This window comes from Podarcis vaucheri (genome assembly GCF_965113315.1).
Source record: "Podarcis vaucheri genome assembly, chromosome: 9".
NCBI classification, from domain to species: domain Eukaryota; kingdom Metazoa; phylum Chordata; class Lepidosauria; order Squamata; family Lacertidae; genus Podarcis; species Podarcis vaucheri.
This window is the reverse complement of record NC_138767.1, coordinates 71,825,146-71,848,518: the sequence shown is the minus strand read 5'-3', so window position 1 is coordinate 71,848,518 and position 23,373 is coordinate 71,825,146. Positions and strand designations below refer to the sequence as shown.

General features: G+C 45.0%; 1 protein-coding gene across 3 annotated transcripts in view; it reads right to left on the bottom strand.

The window, feature by feature from the left end:
- PPARGC1A (PPARG coactivator 1 alpha) overlaps positions 1 to 23,373 on the bottom strand; it is a 663,528-nt gene that overhangs the window by 345,827 nt on the left and 294,328 nt on the right. Inside the window, exon 1 of one of the 3 annotated variants that reach the window (XM_082237363.1) lies at positions 4,850 to 4,949. The exons of the other annotated variants lie outside the window; for them this stretch is intronic. Within the exon in view, the coding sequence (XP_082093489.1) occupies positions 4,850 to 4,930 (81 nt within the window). The 5' untranslated portion in view covers positions 4,931 to 4,949. Of the gene's footprint in view, positions 1 to 4,849; positions 4,950 to 23,373 lie in introns of those variants that run through there. 3 annotated transcript variants of the gene reach the window in all.

The following is a 23,373-nucleotide window of genomic DNA, read 5'->3' as shown; positions in this document are numbered from 1 at the left end:
TATTGAGGTATTGCTTGCCAGCTTCCAGCCCCGCTTGGGCAGGGGGCATCTTGTGCTGCCATCATAAAACGTAAATTTACAGGGCCGACGCTGGCCAGAAACGCTAAAAAGGTCCCGACAAACTGCCGCCGAGCCAGCTTCCTTTTCAGACACACACTGCGCAATGCAAAAACACACTCCGTGCAGTGCTCACACAATCCATGCAATGCAACTATACTCCGTGCGATGCAGCTACACACTCCGTTCAATGCAACTACACACTCCGTGCAATGCAAAAACGCACTCCGTGCAATGCAAAAACGCACTCCATGCAATGCAACTACCCTCCATGCAATGCAACTACCCACTCTGTGCAATGCAACTACACACTCCATGCAATGCAACTACACACTTCATGCAATGCAACTACACACTTCATGCAATGCAACTACACACTCCGTTCAATGCAACTACACACTCCGTGCAATGCAACTACCCTCCATGCAATGCAACTACACACTCCGTTCAATGCAACTACACACTTCAAGCAATGCAACTACACACTCCGTTCAATGCAACTACACACATCGTGCAATGCAAAAACGCACTCCGTGCAATGCAACTACCCTCCATGCAATGCAACTACACATTCCGTGCAATGCAACTACACACTCCGTGCACTGCACACACCCTCTGTTCAATGCAACTACACACTCCGTGCAATGCACTCTCTGTGCAATGCAAAAAAAAAACAACAACAAAAAAAAAAACCCCACACACTCTGTGCAATGCCACTACACCCTCTGTGCAATGCCACTACACTCTCCGTGCAATGCACACACACTCTGTGCAATGCACTCACACCCTCTGTGCAATGCACTCGCACCCTCTGTGCAATGCACACAACATCTGTGCAATGCAAATGCAAATCTCTCACGCAATGCAATGCAAATGCAGCCCGTGCAGCGCTGTGCCCTGCAACGCACAGAGCAAACTGCAGTGCGGGCACACAAAGGTGCTTTCTCCCGCTTGCATATTGCAAACTTGGCGCCTGTTACATCCCTCACAGTGAGGGAACCACCAAAAGGCCCTCGACACTGGACCTAAGTGTCCAGGTAGAGCAATGGGGGAGCATGCAGCTGTCCCATATAGGGACCAATCCTGCAACCTAGGCGTTACCGGCACTATGCGCTGACCAGCTGAGCTATCCAGGATGATCCCTAAAGACCCAGGACAGCCTCACCCTGACCCCTGTAGAGGTCCAAGGTGATGTCTGAATCATGATCCCTGCTCCTCTTTGCCCTCCTCCTGGATTGCAGCCTTCGAAGATGCTTCCTTCTGGAAGAAGACACCTGGGGCGTCCACAAGTCATCCCCTGCAGGAGAGGCAAGCTCTTGAGGCATTTGCAAAAGCCCAGTCATAGTCTGCAAAAACTAAACAATGTAAGGAACTGGTGAAACCAATGCTTCGTGGACCACATGGGGACACTATTCAGGCCGGAAACGCTTCCAGGCCATCGAATTCTAGGGCAAAGCCCTAGGATCACCTGCTAGGCCAGGCATAAATGTTTCCAGTGAAATAGCAGAGTTGAGGCAGCCCACAGCTTGTCCAGGTACCCCTGCTTGCCCTTTTTGAGGGAAGCACCCCTTCAAGAAACCCAAAGTTCTTTTATCACAAATGGGCCGAACTACCCAGCAACAGAATAGCCCAAAAGGAGCAGTTTGTTTTGTTTTGTTATAACAATGGCTAAGAGGGGGATATGAACCCTGTCTCCCAGGTCCTAGTCCTACACTTTAGCCACTAAACCACAATGGCTCGCCTAAAAAATGGCAGTCGCCACTATCAGGGCAAAACAAACTTAAAGAAAATAAACTTGTTCAGAAACAGCATAGTTCAAGAGCATATACAGAGTGCTCATAGTCATTGTAGGCACTGAAAGCCTCTGCCGCCCTCTGTCTGCCTCAGATATACATTAGCAGCAACTGAGCCTGCAAGCAGGTACATTCTTATAGAGAGGTCAGAGACTTAACAATTAACTGCTACCTGTAGCAGACTTAGGCTTGGAAGTTATGCGCAGGCCGAATAGGCCTCCATGCCTCTGCTCTTGAGAATCTTAGTCTCATAGCAATATTAAAGGAACTCAAAATAGTGCTCCCGCCCAAGGCTAGATTAAAATTTGGCCAACAGCGCTGCACACACTCAAATAAAGCCAACCTTCGGGGGTGCTATAAACGAAAGTGATTCCAGCTAAGCTGGGAACAGCCCTGACTAGCCCCACAATTTACAACAGGAGAAATGGGGGAAACCTTTTTGCGAAAGAAAGGCAAGCCACAGATACAGGGAGAATCTTCCCACAGGGCAGGGTAAGGGGTGGGGTGGGAAATTGAACAGGAAAAAGGGGAATTAAATTATTTAAGGGACTAAAGAGGATTAAAAGAAGGGGGAAATAAAGAAATGTAACCAGACAATGAGAAGTTTGCATCACTGTCCTCCAGACAGTCCAAGTGCTCCATGAGATCCGGTGTCCACAGCAAAAGAGAAAGAGAAAGCTGTGGACCCTGCTTATAAAGCCATTGATCCCACCCCTAAATTGGCAACATCCAAATTGCCCCAGTAACAACATCCTCCAGTCTGCTCCCAGGCCTCTAGCCATCTATGGCCTGGTCACTAACATGGGGTTTTGTTCGGCCCCAACCGCAACACGTGCTCTCTTTTGATGTGAACACGCTTTATTGCTCTGCAAAAGGTTTCCATTTTTATCCTGCCTCATTTGGGGGGCACCTGAGAGTGTCTTTAGAATTTTGGCTGGTGCAGGGATTAGGTCGTAAGAGAGGTGCTTCTTTATTCCTATTCAGTAATCATCTATTTAGCACTCTGCAACCTCCTTGCCTGCTCACCCTGACCAGAAAAGGGCCCAGAGGAGGAGTTCTGTCCTGATGTCTTCCTCTTGGGTATTAAAACCCAACTGGTGGAATCGGGGGAGGATGAAGTTCAGACTACTGGTGAGATGTTATGTAGAAGTCACAGCACTCACAAACACCTCTAAGTACAGTGGTGCCCCGCAAGACGAATGCCTCGCAAGACGGAAAACTCGCTAGACGAAAGAGTTTTCCGTTTTGGAGGTGCTTCGCAAAACGAATCTCCTATGGGCTTGCTTCGCAAGACGACAATGTCTTGCAAGTTCCTGCGGGGTTTTTTTTCTCCCCCCCCCCTTTTTCTAAGCCGCTAAGCCGCTTATCAGCTGATCCGATCAGCAGATAAGCCGCTAAAAGCCGCTAATGGCGCTAATCCGCTAATCCGTCAATGGGCTTGCTTCGCAAGACGAAAAAACCGCTAGACGAAGAGAATCACAGAACGGATTCTTTTCGTCTTGCGAGGCACCACTGTATAGCAAGCATAACAACAACCCTGAACCCAGCCACAAGAATTTCACCAAATCTGATCATATTAAAACACCATTTCTTTTTTCATTAATGGATGGATAATGGCTGGGGCGGGGGGACAGGATACATTTTCAGCACAGCACTAAACAGCACTCTCTCAACAATTCTCAGAAGATGCCCTTGACCTCTAGGACAGGGCAGTGTTGCATGACCTGATATAAAGTGATATCAAAACATTCATTTTTTTATTATTAATATCCAAATCTCCTAGTAGCTAAAATCCAGCAAGCATTTCTCTCACGGCACTATATGAACGTTAAGTTCTGTTCTCTGAATGATTCCAAAGTGTTGGATGACCCCCAGTACAACCAAGGTCATTTTGCAGTAACACCGATTACTGTTATGGTTCTCTTTCTCAGTGTGAAATCGGGGGGGAATCTGGTACATTTGAAATATATACATTTCCTTCTCGTGGGGGAAAAAAGGGATTTTGTCATGTGTGGCAATCTTTACTAGCCCTGTACTTTTGAGCAATTTCTCGTGACAGAAAGAGATTGTGTTAGCACTTTATCAGAATCTGTTAACAGCAGCAATCCCCCCCCCCAAAAAAACACAGCTTGTGAGGAGTGCCAAAAGAAGGGAGAAACTACCGTGTGACATATCTCTTCAATATTGTTGATTGTCTAATTAAAATGCACCAGAGCAGAGAAAAAAAGTGCAGATATGCTGTGTAGGATGTAATGTAAAGAGCAATCAAAGCCACTCAGTGGTGCTTAGCAGAGGATTTCATTTATCGGCTTACAAAATGGAAATATCTAATTCCGCAAATTTGAAACAGGTATTTCTGAGTGTAAACAGTACTGCCTTGCAGTGCTCACCTAAATGAAAACTGCCTTTGCCTGGAGGGAGGGAATGAATGCATGCAAAACTGCTATTAGCCCGGTATAATAAGGCAAGCATGCACCATGCTTTAAAAGGAAGGGTCACATCATTAAATGAGGTTAAAAGAAAACAAAACAAAACTCATTGTTACAAATTACTATGACACCATGGAAGCAAAAGGGTGACAGGTGTTGCTTTCTGTTTTTATAATGCAATAAACTTGCAACTACACAAGAAGAGAGAGAGAAAGCCCGGTGCTTTTCCTTTAACAGTGCAGAGCACACCTGCAGCTTGTTAATGTAAGTACCATTATTAAGGGAAGTATAAATTTAGAAATGTCTACAGATTTTCAAAACCTTGCTTATCCCCACCCCCACCCCCTGCAATTTGAACTAAACAGATTTGGAATCGCCTAGCCATTCTTCCCAAGACAATGAAAACATAATGATCACTGATTCCCTGCGAATCGGCTTCCGCAAACTGCTGAGCTGCAAATCAACGAAGCATATTTCATTTGTACTTCGCCTGCAAAGTTTAGAGATTACTGGCACTTAAGACATAACAGCATACTTCCAAGCATTCACAGACACCTTTATATCACTGACCTGCCAGCTAGGCTCCCGTCGTAGCCCTTTTATCCAGTCTTCCTCCAAGTCCTTATTCTCCCTCGCGCGTGTTTCATCCATAGCAGATGTGGCTTGCACAATCTCGATTGGCCACTGGCTGTTAGACTCTCTTTGTAAGCCTTTTAACCACCGCGGCAGCAAGTGCAGTTCAGAGGCAGACTGTCATGAGGAAAATGTCATGCCTCAAAATGGGTTGGTTTTTTTCTCCTTCTTCTTTTGACATGAAGAGAGTCTGCTTTGTGGGGGGGGGGAGAGCCAAATAACACACACACAAAAAAAGTGTGAGTGCTCTCCAACATGTGCTGACAGGCCCCATAAGTGTCAGTGCTATAGCTAGGGAGTTCACCACAGCTTAGCTGGGGGGGGGCAGGGGGAGTTTCTGTGGCAAAGTTATATATTTTAAAAAATCCCATGTGGATGCAAATGGAGAATGTGATGCTAATAAAATAATTTCAATTTTCCCCCCCTACCACCGGATTCTTAGTGTGTGATGCTAATAAAATACAATTTGAAAAAAACGGGGAGGAGGGCAATTAATTAAATAAATAAACAATCCCTAAATAACTACAGAATCCGCTTATAGGATACTTAGTTTTTACAAGCATACATGATCCCATCATTCCGTCGCACTTTACAAGAAACAATACACAGGATAGGGTATTCAGAAAGGAGCTGTATGCTGATGATTGGAATCACCAAAGTTTACCCTCCACCCCAGTTGTTCATAGCCTCCAACATTTCTCCAATGGAAATTTTAAAAAGGTAACGGACCCCTGACAGTTAAGTGCAGTCACGAACGACTCTGGGGTTGTAGCGTTCATCTCGCTTTACAGGCTGAGGGAGCTGACGTTTGTCCGCAGACAGTTTTTCCGGGTCATGTGGCCAGCATGACTAAGCCGCTTCTGGCACAACGGGACACTGAAACCAGAGCAGCGCACAGAAACACCATTTACCTTCCCGCCAGAGTGGTACCTATTTATCTACTTGCACTTTTTGGCAGGAGCTGGGACCGAGCAAAGGGCGCTCACTCCATCACAGGGATTTGAACATAGGGGTATCCTATTCCATAAGAAGCAGAAAAAGAAGAGTGGATTTGATATCCCGCTTTATCACTACCCGAAGAAGTCTGAAAGCGGCTAACATTCTCCTTTCCCTTCCTCCCCCACAACAAACACTCTGTGAGGTGAGTGGGGATGAGAGACTTCAGAGAAGTGTGACTGGCCCAAGGTCACCCAGCAGCTGCATGTGGAGGAGCAGAGACACGAACCCGGTTCACCAGATTACAAGTCTACCACTCTTAATCACTATCCCACAAATTAAAGCTCTCCACTTTGGGCTCTTCTGAGGCTTTTGATTTTGGCAAAAGCACATCTGCATCGTGTGACACATATCATGACCAACCACAGCTTCAAAATAAATAAATAAATAGGTTCCTGAAACAATGCATAATGTGGTCTAAAAAGCAAATTTTCCTCTGCCAGAGCATGGTTTGACTTTAGCTCTCATGTTGCAATTTAAGAGAAAGAATGAACATGATAATCGGATACACATATGGGATACTTTATTTTTAAAGCAAGAGAGCAAGCAGTAAACCAATATGAACACAGGAAGATTTTTTTTTTTTAAATAGACACAATGAGACACACCAGACAAGCAACAAAAAGAGCTCTACCTCTCTTTTAAATCAGAACCAGTGAAGGCGGTGAAGGTCCTGCGTGAGTGTCTGGAGGCGGTTGGAAGATGGATGGCGGCTAACAGATTGAGGTTGAATCCTGACAAGACAGAAGTACTGTTTTTGGGAGACAGGAGGCGGGTGGGTGTGGAGGATTCCCTGGTCCTGAATGGGGTAACTGTGCCCCTGAAGGACCAGGTGCGCAGCCTGGGAGTCATTTTGGACTCACAGCTGTCCATGGAGGCACAGGTCAAATCTGTGTCCAGGGCAGCTGTTTACCAGCTCCACCTGGTACGCAGGCTGAGACCCTATCTGCCTGCGGACTGTCTCGCCAGAGTGGTGCATGCTCTGGTTATCTCCCGCTTGGACTACTGCAATGCGCTCTACGTGGGGCTACCTTTGAAGGTGACTCGGAAACTACAACTAATCCAGAATGCGGCAGCTAGACTGGTGACTGGGGGCGGCCGCCGGGACCATATAACACCGGTCTTGAAAGACCTACATTGGCTCCCAGTACGTTTCCGAGCACAATTCAAAGTGTTGGTGCTGACCTTTAAAGCCCTAAACGGCCTCGGTCCAGTATACCTGAAGGAGCGTCTCCACCCCCATCATTCTGCCCGGACGCTGAGGTCCAGCGCCGAGGGCCTTCTGGCGGTTCCCTCATTGCGAGAAGCAAAGCTACAGGGAACCAGGCAGAGGGCCTTCTCGGTAGTGGCGCCCGCCCTGTGGAACACCCTTCCAGCAGATGTCAAAGCGATAAACAACTACCTGACATTCAGAAGACATCTTAAGGCAGCCCTGTTCAGGGAAGTTTTTAACGTGTGATATTTTACTGTATTTTCGATTTTTATGGAAGCCGCCCAGAGTGGCTGGGGAGGTCCAGCCAGATGGGCGGGGTATAAATAATAAATTATTATTATTATTATTATTATTATTATTATTATTATTATTATGATCACGTTAGCTATTTTCCAGATATGCTAACTTGGTAATGATGTTTTAAAAGTGGAGTTCTTACTCACTGTAAGCCACTCTGCAGACTTTGTTACAGGGCAATATAGAGAATATATAGAAATAAATCAAACGAGAGAATTGTTGATTTCTCCATTGCTCACAGTGCAGAATAAACTAACTAGATTTGATAATATACAGGTGAAACTCGGAAAATTAGAATATCGTGGAAAAGTTCATTTATTTCAGTAATTCAACTAAAAAGGTGAAACCAATACATGAGATAGACTCATGACATGCAAAGCAAGATATGTCAAGCCTTTATTTGTTATATTTGTGATGATCATGGCGTACAGCTGATGAAAACCCCAATTTAACAATCTCAGAAAATTAGAATATTAAATGAAATCAGCAAAACAAGGATTGCAAATAGAGCAATATTGGACCTCTGAGAAGTAGAAGCATGCATAAGTACTCAGTACTTGGTTTGGGCCCCTTTTGCATCAATTCCTGCCTCAAGGCGGCATGGCATGGATGCTATCAGCCTGTGGCACTACTGAGGTGTTATAGAAGACTAGGATGCTTCAATAGCAGCCTTCAGCTCTTCTGCATTGCTCGGTCTCATGTCTCTCATCTTTCTCTTGGCAATGCCCCATAGATTCTCTATGGGGTTCAGGTCAGGCGAGTTTGCTGGCCAATCAAGCACAGTAATCCCATGGGCACTGAACCAGGTTTTGGTACTTTTGGCAGTGTGGGCAGGTGCCAAAGTCCTGCTGGAAAATGAAGTCAGCATCCCCATAAAGCTCGTCTGCGGAAGGAAGCATGAAGTGCTTCAAAATCTCCTGGTAGACGGCTTCGTTGGACTTAATGAAGCACAGTGGACGAACACCAGCTGATGACATGGCTCCCCAAATCAACACAGACTGTGGAAACTTCACACTGGACTTCAAGCATCTGGCATTGTGTGCCTCCAGACTCTGGGTCCTTGGTTTCCAAATGAGATGCAAAATCTGCTCTCATCAGAAAGGAGATTTGGGGAGCCATGTCATCAGCTGGTTTGGGCAGCGCGGAGCCTGCACGCACCCAAGCCACTGCGTCTCTCCCAGGAGAGATGTGTGGCTCGGACAGCTGCAGGCCCTGCAGTGAGAGCTGCTTGCCATTTTGTCACCCCTCTCGGTGGTGACACCCGGGGCGACCCGCCCCCACTGTACCCCCCTTTCCTCTACCCCTGGCGGAAAGATCGTGCCCAAGGTGCTGTACACCCACCTGGCTCTGCCGCTCCCTCCCTCTGATTATTAGGCAAAGGTGTGAAGGGGGATCTGGGCACTGCACAACTGGAAGCCCTGCAAAATCAGGGTTCCTAATCCCCTGGAGAAGCCTACAGCCAACTCCCGCTGCAAACCTTCATCTAACACAGGCTTCCGCAACCTCAGCCCTCCAGATGTTTTGAGACTACAATTCCCATCATCCCTGACCACTGGTCCTGCTAGCTAGGGATCATGGGAGTTGTAGGCCAAAAACATCTGGAGGGCCAAGGTTGAGGAAGCCTGATCTAACAGGAATTGGAGTGGCTTTGCTCTCTCTTATCCACACTTGCAAGGGGCTGGCTGAGTCAGAATGAGGACGGTCCCAGGGTGACTCCAGCGAGTTGTCCCCACCACCACAAAAAGTGAGGGAATTGGCCAGGAGAGATCTGGAGACATGGGGGAATCCAGAGCAGAAGATGTCCAATCTGGTCCTCCATCCCTGTCTTCCCCATAGCGAGCCCTTCTGGCCCCTCAGTGCTTGCTACATCCTCCTCCTGATTGGGAGGAACTATGAGCGAAGATGTCCTGATGCAGAAAGGGGCTGGCAGCGGTTCTGGCACCCTACAAGGGGAGCGGCCACTCTCTTTGCAAGAGTTGGAGACACCTCCCTCTCTGCCTCCCAGGTCCAAGAGGAGCCAGAAAAGAAAAAGCGCAGAGAGCTTGTGCAGTGAAATGAGTGCCCACCATCCAAACCCTTCTCTACTTAAGTACTTACAGCTCTGAGCTAAATAGGAAGTCTGCATTGTACAGTAATGAATGGGGGATTAGCAACGTGTATTGCCTGTAGTGTGTAAGGGGCTTACATATTGCCGTAGCCTAACAATAAAAAAGCTTTGGAAAGGAACTTTTGTGCATATATGGGGGAAGCTGGGCAACAGGATACTAATACATGAATAGGGCCATTGTTGCTTTCCAATCTATATGGTAAATACAGATGGATACAAACCATCCTATTGAAAACTAGTCATGTTTTTGACATTCATGATTCCTAGATTTGTGATGCTCACCTTCAACATGCCCTTAAGTTCTTATCCAGCTCAGTTTTTTAATCTAAGCCGGAGAAGAACTTATCCCAGTCACACAGGTGGTTGCTGCAGTGCCTACTGTGGCAGCAGAGAGAAAAAATTCTCTCCCATCATCCTCTTCAGGTACCCTGAAACAATTACAGTTTCCAGGGTGCCTGGAATCCAGATTACTAGTATTCCAGGCACTGGGAATAGAAATAAAGTAGGATAGCAAGTGAAGAGGAGGAAAGAAGAGGAAAGGACCCCAAACTCCCACCATCCTGCTGTGGTCATAGCAACCACAACAGAGAAGTTTAGACAGAGGCCTCCATCCCCCACTACCACCACCAAGCAGCCTCCACCGCTGGATTAAAAAAAAAATAGTGTTCACAGGAGAAAGGGCCAACAACTACAGATTTAGAACTGCAATTATAAACTGATTACCCAGTACTTTCCCCCTAGCATCCTCCAGTTTCATTCATTTGATGAATCCAAGCTGAACGGAGGAACTTGCCCACCTCTACTGAAGACCACCTCGCAGATTATGTTTTTAAATGTCCTCTAATTTTAAGGCTCCAGACGATGGAACAGACAAGACCAATGGTGGGTCCAGTGGTCAAGAAGGCAGTTACTGCATGTGTTGCAGAAGGAAACAAGAGGCAGATGGGGCTCGTCAACCTGGGAAATTAGCCTACGTAGGAGAAGAAAAACTCTGATCATAAACCTCTGCTGCCTTGCAGCTATACTCATTCGTGAGAAAGGCTTCAGAAGTAAAACCTGAGGAAAAATCTGTACCCATTGCCTTGAGGGACATCTTCAGGAGAAGAAAAGTCAAATCAAATCAAACTTTATTGTGGTCAAAGACCAGACAGGAGAAGAAAAGGCAAAGGAGTTCTATATTTTTTGCTCTATAAGAGGCACTAGACCATAAGATGCACCTAGTTTTTGGAAGAGGAAAACAAGAAAAACCTATTCTGAATCCCAGAAGCCAGGACAGCAAACGGGATTGCTACGCAGTGATCCCGCTGGCTGTCCTGGCTTATGGCATAGCCGCGCCGTGCAGCCTCTCCTGGGCAAGGGGAGCCTTCATCCCCTGCCCGGGAGGGCTGCGCGCGTCTAAGGCTCCCCCAAGAGTCGTGCTCCCTTTAAAGAACGTGCAAAGTGTGTGTGTGTGGCTCTTGGGGGGCTTTTCCCCGAGGAGGGGGAAGGGCAGCTTCTCCCTCTTCGGGGGAAAGCCCGAAGAACCACACACACGCTCCACGCGGCTCTTTAAAGGGAGCACTGAGCAGAGCCTTCCGCCTGCATTCGCTCCATAAGACACACACACATTTCCCCTTACTTTTTAGGAGGGGGAAAGTGTGTCTTATAGAGCAAAAAATATGGTAAATCCTATACAAGTTTGGTTGGATGGCTTCTTGTATGCCTCCTGCCAGCAACTCCTGCATCCAGGCTGGTGCCAAGTGTATTTCTTCCTTTGGAGCACAGTAAGACTGGGGGGGGGGGCAGAGTCTTGTTGTCTGAGCAGCCCAGGACCTCCATACATACCACCCAGATTGGGGCCCCAGAGAGGTCACAAAAAACAATGCAGGAGGCAGAAGTTATGAGTTGGTCTTTTGACTTCAACCCCAGAGGTCCACTCCATCGTCTCTCAAGATGGACAGGTGCCAACAACAATTTTAAGGGCAAAGCTAAAGTCTAAGGGAATGGTGATTGGCTGCAATTTCCTGTTGAGTGTACACTTATATAAAAGGATGTCACATAGAGGAGGGAGAAAGGTTGTTTTCTGCTGCTCCAGAGAAGCGGACACGGAGCAATGGATCCAAACTACAAGAAAGAAGATTCCACCTAAACATTAGGAAGAACTTCCTGACAGTAAGAGCTGTTCGACAGTGGAATTTGCTGCCAAGGAGTGTGGTGGAGTCTCCTTCTTTGGAGGTCTTTAAGCAGAGGCTTGACAACCATATGTCAGGAGTGCTCTGATGGTGTTTCCTGCTTGGCAGGGGGTTGGACTCGATAGCCCTTGTGGTCTCTTCCAACTCTATGATTCTATGATTCTATGATTCTTGATTCACTTAGTGGCAAAACCCAGGCTCACGTCTGTGTAGCATGCACAATACATGTGATACATCTTTACTGAATGACGGTTATCTAAGCAAAACGACAAACTGAACAGAAGGGGAACACTTAAGTTGAGACCATAGGTTTCAGCACTTGTTTAAATCTATGGTACATTGGACTTCAATTATTTTCATGTAATTATTTCATGGTCTCTCTCTCTCTCTGTCTCAGCAAAGGTGCTGTGCAAATTGTGCCGAATATGAAAACATTTATTGATGGAAATCAGCAAACTTTTTTACTCAAAGAGTGCTTGAATTATTTTGATATGTGAGAGCCCGAAGCAAAGAAAACACATTAAAAAACATCATATGAAGGGAAACAGCAATTTCCCTCTTTCGAAGCTGTCACTTATTTGCTAAGAATCAAATCTAATTCAATGCAGTTAAAGAGGTTTCATATATCACTCAAATGTGTGCGTACACACCCAAGGAAACAGATCTGCTTAGCAGTTGTTCTTTGAGGACAGTCTGAAGGTATATAATACAGTTTCATCACTAAAGATACCCAGGTTGGTGAGCCCTACAAACTTATTGGAACAGGCTGCTGGAGAATGATATAAAAGCTGCTGCTCAGAGGAAGGTATAAGTAATGAATAAGATACGTTATTTTATTTATGAAGGCAATTTGCAAACATATAATAAAACAGCTCAACACAGTTTTAAAATAGTGCAGAAATAACAGGCAATGGGTTTAAAAACAATACAAAATAAACAGCCAGCTGGAAAAGCTTGTCAAAAAAGAAAAGAGAAAAGCCTTCAATTGCCTCCAGAAAGTACAAATACTAGGTGTCGGTCATATCTCTACTCTACGGGGATGCTGTTCCACAGAAAAGGGCAGCCATATTAAAAGCCATGTTCAGTGTTTGTGGAGTGGGCTTCAGATAGCTCTTCTGCAGAAATCAGTGAAGGGATGCGGGTGGCGCTGTGGGTTAAACCACAGAGCCTAGGGCTTGCCGATCAGAAGGTCGGCGGTTCGAATCCCCGCGACGGGGTGAGCTCCTGTTGCTCGGTCCTGCTCCTGCCAACCTAGCAGTTCGAAAGCACGTCAAAGTGCAAGTAGATAAATAGGTACCGCTCTGGCAGGAAGGTAAACGGCGTTTCCGTGCGCTGCTCTGGTTTGCCAGAAGCAGCTTAGTCATGACCTGGAAGCTGTACGCCGGCTTCCTCGGCCAATAAAGCGAGATGAGCGTCGCAACCCCAGAGTCGGCCACGACTGGACCTGATGGACAGGGGTCCCTTTACCTTTACTGGGTATATAAGAGATAAGGAGGTATTTCAAGTAACCTGAGCATGAGTGTCAACGCACTATTCTCAGGCTCTGGACCAATCTCAGTGGTAGCTCTGCATAGAGTGCATTGCAATAATCCAAACTTACCAATGTATGGACAACTGTGGCCAAACTATTCCGATCCAGGAATGGTGGTGTTGTCTTGCTACCAAAAGAAGTGGACCTCCAATGAGAGCTGGAGCGAGGAGCTCCATCAAACTGCACATTCAGGGAGAGTGCAACCCTTTTAAAGGCCGGCAACTTCATGACTTATCAGACTCCTTCACAAAACCTCCATCTTGCCAGTATTGAACCTCAGTTTATCCAGCCCACCATTTTGCCCAGACACCATTCCAGGGCCATTTCAGCCATTTCCAATTCAGATGTTAAAGAGATTAGGTATCAGCAGCTTACTGATGACAACCCTCTCCAAATTTCTTAATTATGTTTTGAACAAATATTCATGTATTTCAGAATGCAGTAATCACTTTACTCCATTGTTAACCAGGGTCACTGCCTACCAGTTCATTTTCAAGGGCAACTCAAATTACTGAATTCATATTATCTTCTAAGGCCTAACTTATTTAGGACTGGCACCTAGAACTCCCAGGTCATCTTCTGAGGCAGGAAGACCCTTCTGGAAGCCCAAGCTACATCATAAGTTGGTGGAGAAAGGATAAGGGCCTTCTCTGTTGCAGCGCACAAAACATGAACCTCATTTATCTCCTTCAGCATTAGTTTTCTATTACCATTTAAATACATTTTTGCTTCAGTTCTAGAGGCAGAAATGTAGTATTGTGAATTTATGGCTGCCTGTTTTGTTGTGTTTTTAAAGTATTACATTACACAATTGGTTTTTTAAATTTATGATGATAGCCACCTTGAGTGCTTCACTCTGAAGAGGAAAGGCAGGATAAATATATCTAAATAAAGAGATATGTTGTCTGTTTAGGGCTTTAGCCTATAGGTTACTTTATACATAAGTAACTGTCTTTTTCAAGTCCACATATGACTTGGCAGAAAGCTTGTCCCAAATTTCAGACTACTATGAGGCATTTTATATGCACGCGAGTTATAATTTTTACTTAGTACAGCGTGGCATTCAGGAGGGTATTACAATTAAATAAATAAATATACCGCCCTTCTTCCAAAGAGCACAGGACAGTTTGCAACATAACAACACAAAATACACAACATAATAATTAAAAACAATACGCCCCCCAAGGCACATTTAAAAGGCTACAGATCATAGGGGCAAACCCCTAGGGGTTGAGTTCCCTTCAGCTCCCGTCAATAAAATATTTGAGGGTTCAGGGGGGGCAAAGTTGATGGGCACTGTCATTCAAATGGTGTGCATGCTCCACAGTATCAGTTATACAGGGTGGGGCCTACTTCCTCCCCCCCCCCCATTATTTTATTCAAGTTGGCATTCCTGCTACAGATTGTTTGATCACTAAAGGCCTGGTTTAAGAGAAATGTTTATGTGACAACGATGCCAGGTGAACCTTCCAAGGGAGAGCATTTCACAAACGGGGTGCCACCACAGAAAAGGCCCATTCTCGTGTTGCCATCCCACGACCTTTCATGAAGGGGGGCAGACAAAGAAGGCCCTTAGAAGATGATTGCAGGGTCCAAGTCAGTTCATATGGGGAGAGACTTTGAATTAGACCCAGAAATAAATTGGCCGACAATGCAGTCAGACCAGGATTGGTGTTCCATGCTCTAACCATCTTGCCCCATTGAGCACCCTGTCTACTGAATTCTGCACTAGCTGAAGTTTCCACACTATCTTCTGAGAGAGCCCCACATATAATGTGTTACAGCAATCTAACCTTGAAGTTATCAGAGCATAGACAATACAAGTAAGGCTATCCCTGTCCAGCTATGGGTATAGCTGTCAAAGCCAATAGAAGGCACTCCACGCCATCAAGGCCACCTGAGCATCAAGCAACAGTAATGGATCTATGAGTACTACAACTTATCAAGAGTGGGCAGCCTCCCATCCAGTGGGTCTCAGGAACCAGCCAATAACACTGCCTCAGTCTTATCTGGATTGAGCTTTGGTATATTGACTCCCAACCAGTCCATTATTGAGGTAAGACAATGGTCCAGCATAACCACTGACACACCTGCAGACATAAAGGAGAAGTAGAGCTGTGTCTCATCAGCATACTGCTGATAGCACACTCCAGAACTCCAGATGACCCCACTCAGCAGTTTCATGTAGATGTTACACAGCATGGTGGATAAGATAAAACTCTGAGGAACACCTCACAGAAGGCTCTATAGGGCCAAAAAGCATTCCTTAAGCATCGTCTGCTGGAAAGAACCATTCAAGTAGGAACGGAACCACCACAAAATGGTGCTGCTACCCTTAACTTGGACAACCACTCCAAAAGGATACCATGGTCAATGGTATCTAAAGCTGCTGAGAGGTTGAGGAGAATTAAGAGGGACACATTTTCCCTCTCTCTCTCCCAGCAGAGGTGAGATCAAAGCAGTTTCTGTGCCAAAACCAGCCATAAATCCGGATTGAAATAGATCTAGTTTCCCCCAAGAGAGGAAAGAGAGGTTAAAGGTACCCCTGCCCGTACGGGCCAGTCTTGACAGACTCTAGGGTTGTGCGCCCATCTCACTCAAGAGGCCGGGGGCCAGCGCTGTCTGAAGACACTTCCGGGTCACGTGGCCAGCGTGACAACGCTGCTCTGGCGAAGCAGAGCCGCACACGGAAACGCCGTTTACCTTCCCGCTGGTAAGCGGTACCTATTCATCTACTTGCACCTGGGGGTGCTTTCGAACTGCTAGGTTGGCAGGCGCTGGGACCGAGCAGCGGAAGCGCACCCCGCCGCGGGGATTCGAACAGCCGACCTTTCGATCGGCAAGCCCTAGGCGCTGAGGCTTTTACCCACAGCGCCACCCGCGTCCTATGGAGCTATATGTTACATCTGAGCTATATGTTTCCTATCTCAACCCAGCTGCCCTTTACCAACATGAAGTCCTTTCTTTGTCTTTCCAGTAAGTCATCAGAAAGTAGCCTTTTTCTCTATTTCCTGCAACTTTGAGGCTTCTCAATGAATTTCACATTTCTTAGTGCCAGATTGTCATTTCTTTGAGAGCAGAGGCTCAAGATCTTAACAGAGTGGGCATGCATGGTTCTTATATTTATTAAGGAAGAAAACAAAAAATGACAAGTGAATAAAGCAGGCTACGGATTTTGTATAAATCAATACTGAGTGTTATAAAATGTCAGAAAATATCAAATGAGGGGGAAAGAATCAATAAATACCCTTTGAATTAAGGGAATGATTAATATTCCCTACCAGTTAGATAAACTAGACAGCACACACGGACGTGCATATCACTTGTTTGAAGAAATACCCAATATTTGCCCTAGGACCACAACATCTGAGTACCTATCCCTGTGATAAGTCAGATGATCCACATAATACTTAATTAACTTACAGGGCTAGTCCAGGTGCAATTGGAAACTGTGATTGCATGATTCAGATCACTTGCTTCCCCTTCCTCATCCTCCTCTTTGTGCTTGAAATATTAAATGTGTCCACTTTGGGTTTTTAACAAAATAGCGTTCTACATTACATATGTTCATGGGAAATGGAGTTTTTATAGAACTTTCCTCCTATTCATTTATTTATCTGGCCAAGCACGTAAAGCTGAATGCACACGTTAAATGTGTGCGAGTTACAAATTAGGTAAAGGTAAAGGGACCCCTGACCATTAGGTCCAGTCGTGGCCAACTTCGGGGTTGCTTTATTGGCCAAGGGAGCCAACGTACAGCTGCCAGGTCATGTGGCCAGCATGACTAAGCCACTTCTGGTGAACCAGAGCAGTGCACGGAAACACTGTTTACCTTCCCGGCAGAGCGGTACCTATTTATCTACTTGCACTTTGACGTGCTTTCGAACTGCTAGGTTGGCAGGAGCAGGGACTGAGCAATGGGAGCTCACCCCGTCACGGGGATCCGAACCACTGACCTTCCAATAGGCAAGCCCTAGGCTCTGTGGTTTAACCCACAGCACCACCTGCAATACAAATTACCTGTACTCTAAAAGTAGTACAATGCCATTCCAATTTTAGTTCAGAAAAAAGTGGATGTTAGCTATCAGACGTCTGGGAAACAGTGGCCTAGCCAAATATTATCAGGGCTTTCACTATGGAATCAGTATAAGTTGGTAATCAATTAATAATAGCACCCACAATAACAACTGAAAAAGTGTCATTGTGTGATAGGTTATCTGAAGACGTATTTACGTAAATACAGTACTTTGTATTAAAGGTCCTCATACTTATTCATAAACAAATGTGTTAAATCTCAAGCAGTTATGTAAATATCAAATTGTGTTGCCTCTTCTGCCTTTGGATCTCAACCACTCCATGACCTGTAATGTCAAATGTCAGATTTTGCCTCAGCTGTCCAAGCTAGCTTCTGCAAGTGCTATCAGATCTTCTCATATGCAAACAGTCTTATCAGAATATGTTTACGACCAGATTTGCAGATAAAGTCAGTTAGCATATCACCCAGTCAACAGAATAATTATTTATATAAACATGGCATTTGGCTAATGAACAGCTTCAGAAATTGCTTTTAGAACTTGGTACCTGAGCAATTTTATTTATCGCAGTAACATCTATTAAGTAATGTTAAACAGATGTTTGCACACTTTAGTAAGCCAAAGGCTGTGAAAAGAAGATTTAACACATTACTAACAACTGCTTAAGCATCAGATTTTGCAAACCCATAGATCTTGCAAGTGATTCCCCCTCCCACCCGCCGCAACATATATTTAAAATCCTATGGTAGCTGATGGCGTTGAGAAAATTCAAACCCTCCCTCTCACATTTCACACGGCAAAGGCGGGTCAAGTTTACACAAAAGAATCCAGGGAAATAGTGTGACTTCCCTGGGTAAAATACTCGGTGTTACGGCAATCAGGTCTGCTGACCCACTGCAGAGCCAAGTCTGGAGAAATATAACACAATCTCCCCTGGCACTTGAATGCCAGCCTTCAACACAAGTCAGTTTGACTTTGTTGATCCAGCAAAAAATGGAATTACCTAACATATCTCCTTTTATTATAATAGCAGAACTGGTGGCTTTAGTAGAAATGGTACAGCTACATGGTGCTTTAAAGAGTACAAACAAATGCAGATAAAACCCAAGAGCTTATGTATACACTTGTGAAGATATCCATGGCCTGGAAGACCAAATGAGAGTATATAGGTAAAAATTGTTAGTGATGTATGGAAGTGAGAGCTGGACCATAAAGAAGGCTGATCGCCGAAGAATTGATGCTTTTGAATTATGGTGCTGGAGGAGACTCTTGAGAGTCCCATGGACTGCAAGAAGATCAAACCTCTCCATTCTGAAGGAAATCAGCCCTGAGCGCTCACTGGAAGGACAGATTGTGAAGCTGAGGCTGCAATACTTTGGCCACCTCATGAGAAGAGAAGACTCCCTGGAAAAGACCCTGATGTTGGGAAAGATGGAGGGCACAAGGAGAAGGGGACGACAGAGGACGAGATGGTTGGATGGTGTTCTCGAAGCTACCAACATGAGTTTGACCAAACTGCGGGAGGCAGTGGAGAACAGAAGTTCCTGGCGTGCTCTGGTCCATGGGGTCACGAAGAGTCAGACACGACTAAACGACTAAACAACAACAACAAGGTAAAAATTGTAGGAGAGGGAAAACAGCGGCCTTACTGTGTCTCACAGTTATTCATACTACCACAGTGGCCTTACTGTGGGTGTCTGCTATAGACCTCCCAGCCAGGCTGAGGACATGGATGATGCCTTCCTAGAGCAGACTACGAAATTTTCAAAGAGGAGAGACTGCAACTACCCCAATATCCATCGGAACTCAATATACTTCCTGAAAAATACCCTCGAAACCGCAGGTTAGCAATTATCCTTTGGGTTTCTAAAGGAAAAGAGAACAATACGATACAGTGGTACCTCGGGTTAAATACTTAATTTGTTCCGGAGGTCCGTTCTTAACCTGAAGCTGTTCTTAACCTGAAGCACCACTTTAACTAATGGGGCCTGCCACTGCTGCCACGCCGCCGGAGCACGATTTCTGTTCTTATCCTGAAGCAAAGCTCTTAATCCGAGGTACTATTTCTGGGTTAGTGGAGTCTGTAACCTGAAGCGTATGTAACCTGAAGTGTATGTAACCCGAGGTAGCATTGTAAGCAATTATATCAGGCATGTCCAACTCCCAAGAGATTGTGATCTACTCCCAGTATAAAAAAAGCAGGCAGTGATCTACCCATTGCCATTGGAGAGAGGAGTGTGCGTGGGGTGGGTGGATTGCACAGATTTGGGGGGGGGGAGGATTGCACAGAGATTTTTAGCTTCCACCCCCAGTAATGTTTTGTACACAGTAAGGACCCTGCGATCTACCAGGGTCAGCCAGGGATCTACCAGTAGATTGCGATCTACTGGTTGGACATCCCTGACTTATATGAAATGCACATAAAGTGTTCTTCACACACCCCTTGCCAGGGAGTGCCCTCCTCTTCACTCTGCTCACTAACCCTCAAACGCCATGTATCACCTCAACCTGATCTCACACTTTTCTTCTCAGCTGCCCCAAATCAACCCAAACCCATCTTTCAAGCCCACTTTGTACCATCTCTCTCAGCCCTATATCTGGGCAAATTCCCAAGCCCAGGCCACACCACCTCAGACTGTTGTCATGCCGTAATCAGTCCATCTGGAGGCAGCGCCTCCCCCTTTTTAAAATGCACACCTTGATTAGAAGAAGAAGAAGAAGAAGAAGAAGAAGACGAAGAAGAAGAAGAAGAAGAGGAGTTTGGATTTGATATCCCGCTTTATCACTACCCGAAGGAGTCTCAAAGCGGCTAACATTCTCCTTTCCCTTCCTCCCCCACAACAAACACTCTGTGAGGTGAGTGGGGCTGAGAGACTTCAGAGAAGTGTGACTAGTCCAAGGTCACCCAGCAGCTGCATGTGGAGGAGCGGAGACGCGAACCCGGTTCACCAGATTACGAATCCACCGCTCTTAACCACTACACCACACTGGCTCTTAGAATTTGGCGGAGAATGGATCACGCCCAGGGGCTGCCAGTTGACCATTTATTTCAGTGCTGTTGTCCCCCAAAGTCCTAAATTAAGAGATACTGCTTTGACTGGAGAAAGAGCTAAGACATACAATTCCTGATACTAATGATTCCAAGAAAACTGAAGTGTCTGCAGAGACGTAGTCTTATGTCTTCATACTGCTAGTGGATTTTCACTCTGCCATCTTGCTAGCCAAGTAATTAAGGATTAGAAGCTTAACACCACAAAGGGTATTTTTACTTCATGGTTTTAACTTCTCCAGCAAAATAAAACACACATAAATCCTGTTGAATGATCTACCTGGTACATTTTCCCTCAGCTTGGAAGCAGATCTGAGGCTTAAATTCTGCATTTCATAAAAGAAACAAAAAAATCCTGGACCCAGACATACAGTTTTCAGGAAACCCTTGGCAATCTCTCTCATGTGAGATGTTCAGCTCCCTGTCTTCAGCCGCCTGGGACCTACAGGGAGTTTAGTTTAGACCAATCCTTCAGCTTGGAACTGAATATCAGTGTTGGGCACACACTAGGAAGAGATAAGGCAGGCTGGCTCCCCAAACTTAAAGCAAAACAGAATCAGTACGGAGAGTTGTCTTCTGAGGTTAGGTTTTCCGCCACAATCCATATGTTGTGAAAAGTGCACACAATGAAATGTGGAAGTGATGCTTAGAACGAGCATTTAGTTCAGGATACTTTCCATATTGGGACGCGGGTGGCGCTATGGGTTAAAGGGGTCCCTTTACCTTTTACCTTTACTTTCCATATTGAATATGATATTGTGAGTTCATTATGGGCACCCATAACAATTATGGGATCGTGGAAAAATACATTGGGGAGGAGTTTCACATGTAATCAATGTCGGCATCTTTGTAGCACTTTAGAATGTTCAAATCATGCATCAGCGTAGCAAATCTTTTAGTGTCCCTGTAGACTGAGGCTGAGATAATAGTGCCTCACCAAAGGTTGCCTAGTGAATGCGTAGCAGAGGTAAGGCTTCAAGCAGACACTTCAAACCTCACTGCCCCTACTTTTAGCCGCTATGCTATATAAGTAAATCTCTAAAGGCACCGTCTAAAGGCACCGTCAAGAACAATCATTCTGAGAAGCTGAGTCATTCTGATACCTTGTTACGTACATGCAGAAGTTAGTTCAGCCTAGGCCAGTTTCCACTAGTGCACACAATTAGAAGAAGAAAAAGACTATTGTCAGCTGACACTCTCTTGTGAAAACTGCAACCCACCCACCCTGCAACAAAAGTACTTTAAACTTTTCCCAGAAAGTGTGCCCTGGATCTCTGGATTTCAGACACAGAACTGGTCAGTGGTTCAAACAATTAACCAGGTTTGTGTGAGACACTGGAATAATGGAGTAAAGGCTATGAACATCCTAGAATGTATGCAGGGGTATACAGTGGTACCTCGGGTTACAGACGCTTCAGGTTACAGACTCTGCTAACCCAGAAATAGTACCTTGGGTTAAGAACTTTGCTTCAGGATGAGAACAGAAATCGTGCGGCGGTGACACAGCAGCAGTGGGAGGCCCCAATAGCTAAAGTGGTACCTCAGATTAAGAACAGTTTCAGGTTAAGAACGGACCTCCAGAACGAATTAAGTTCTTTTTTTTCTTCCCAAAAGATATTTATTAAAGTTTTTAAAATATAACAATAAAAAATAAAAAGAAAAAGAAACAAAATACAACATAAAAACAGTTAAAAAACAAATAATTTTCCATAACATATCTTCCTTACGCTTATTTCCCCAGACCTCCTCATACCTCCCTTCTTTGTATTCCACTTCAATTTGTTAGTTCAGCAAACCCTTACCATTAAGCTTTTACCCATTTATAAACTTTTTTTTTCGTATTTCCTAAAGCATTACAGCTGGAAACCCCTTAGTTTCTATCCAACATCCTTCTAACATTCATTAATTTTACAATATTTCTGTAAATAGTCTTTAAATTTCTTCCAGTCTTCTTTCACCAATTCTTCTCCCTGGTCTCGGATTCTGCCAGTCATTTCTGCCAATTCCATATAGTCGATCACCTTCATCTGCCATTCTTCCAGAGTGGGTAAATCTTGTGTCTTCCAATACTTTGCAATGAGTATTCTTGCTGCTGTTGTAGCATACATAAAAAAGTTCTGTCCTTCTTTGGCACCAATTGGCCGACAATGCCCAGGAGGAAGGCCTCTGGTTAAGAACGGACCTCCGGAACGAATTAAGTTCTTAACCTGAGGTACCACTGTACTGTACTAGGTCTTACAAATGCTGCAACTCCTTACTATTCCATTAAAAGAATGATAGATATAAAAAATGGCACCTGACCTCAATCAGTTATTCATACTACCAAACTTCGAAGACAATATGCACTGTTTAAGATGCTGAAGTATGTTATCAAGCCTGAGTCCTGTTATGTTCCCATTTCAAGCTTATAATAAGAAAGCGTCTGATGATTCTTGTATGTTTTTGGTAACATTACCTCCATTTCTCGCTCTCCCTTCTGCTCCTCTGTAGAGTGAAAAGCCAACATCCTTGCAAATGAATAATATTTTAGCTTATCCATATTATCAAGTGGTGAAGAACTTAAATGCCTTTAGTTTAATTTCTCACAAATCATCACGGATGCTTGAGCAACAAATTGTCTGCTCTATCTCCCATGTTAGCAGATTAGTAACACTAACAATGTACAACACAGTAGTGTTGAGGATGGAGAGAGCGGGAGAATGGCATAAATCTTTAAAGTAATATATTATACTGGAGTGCCAGACAGATTTGATAGTGACAGATGGAAGCTCTTTTAACCCCTTTGATATTTAAGTAGGAGTGAGAACCATTTAATGAAAGGGGAAGTAATCAGATCCATTGTCCTTTTTAAAAACAAAACAAAAACCCAAACCCTCCCTCTCTTCCTTCTTTTAAAGTTGAAGTGACATAAAATATTTCTTTGCCTTTAGGGAAAGTTTCTTGCTAAGTACTCACTAGTAACTTGCAGTCTGACCGTCAATGGGGACAGACTACTATCAAAACGCGGGTGGTGCATGGGACGTGGGTGGCGCTGTGGGTTAAACCACAGAGCCTAGGACTTGC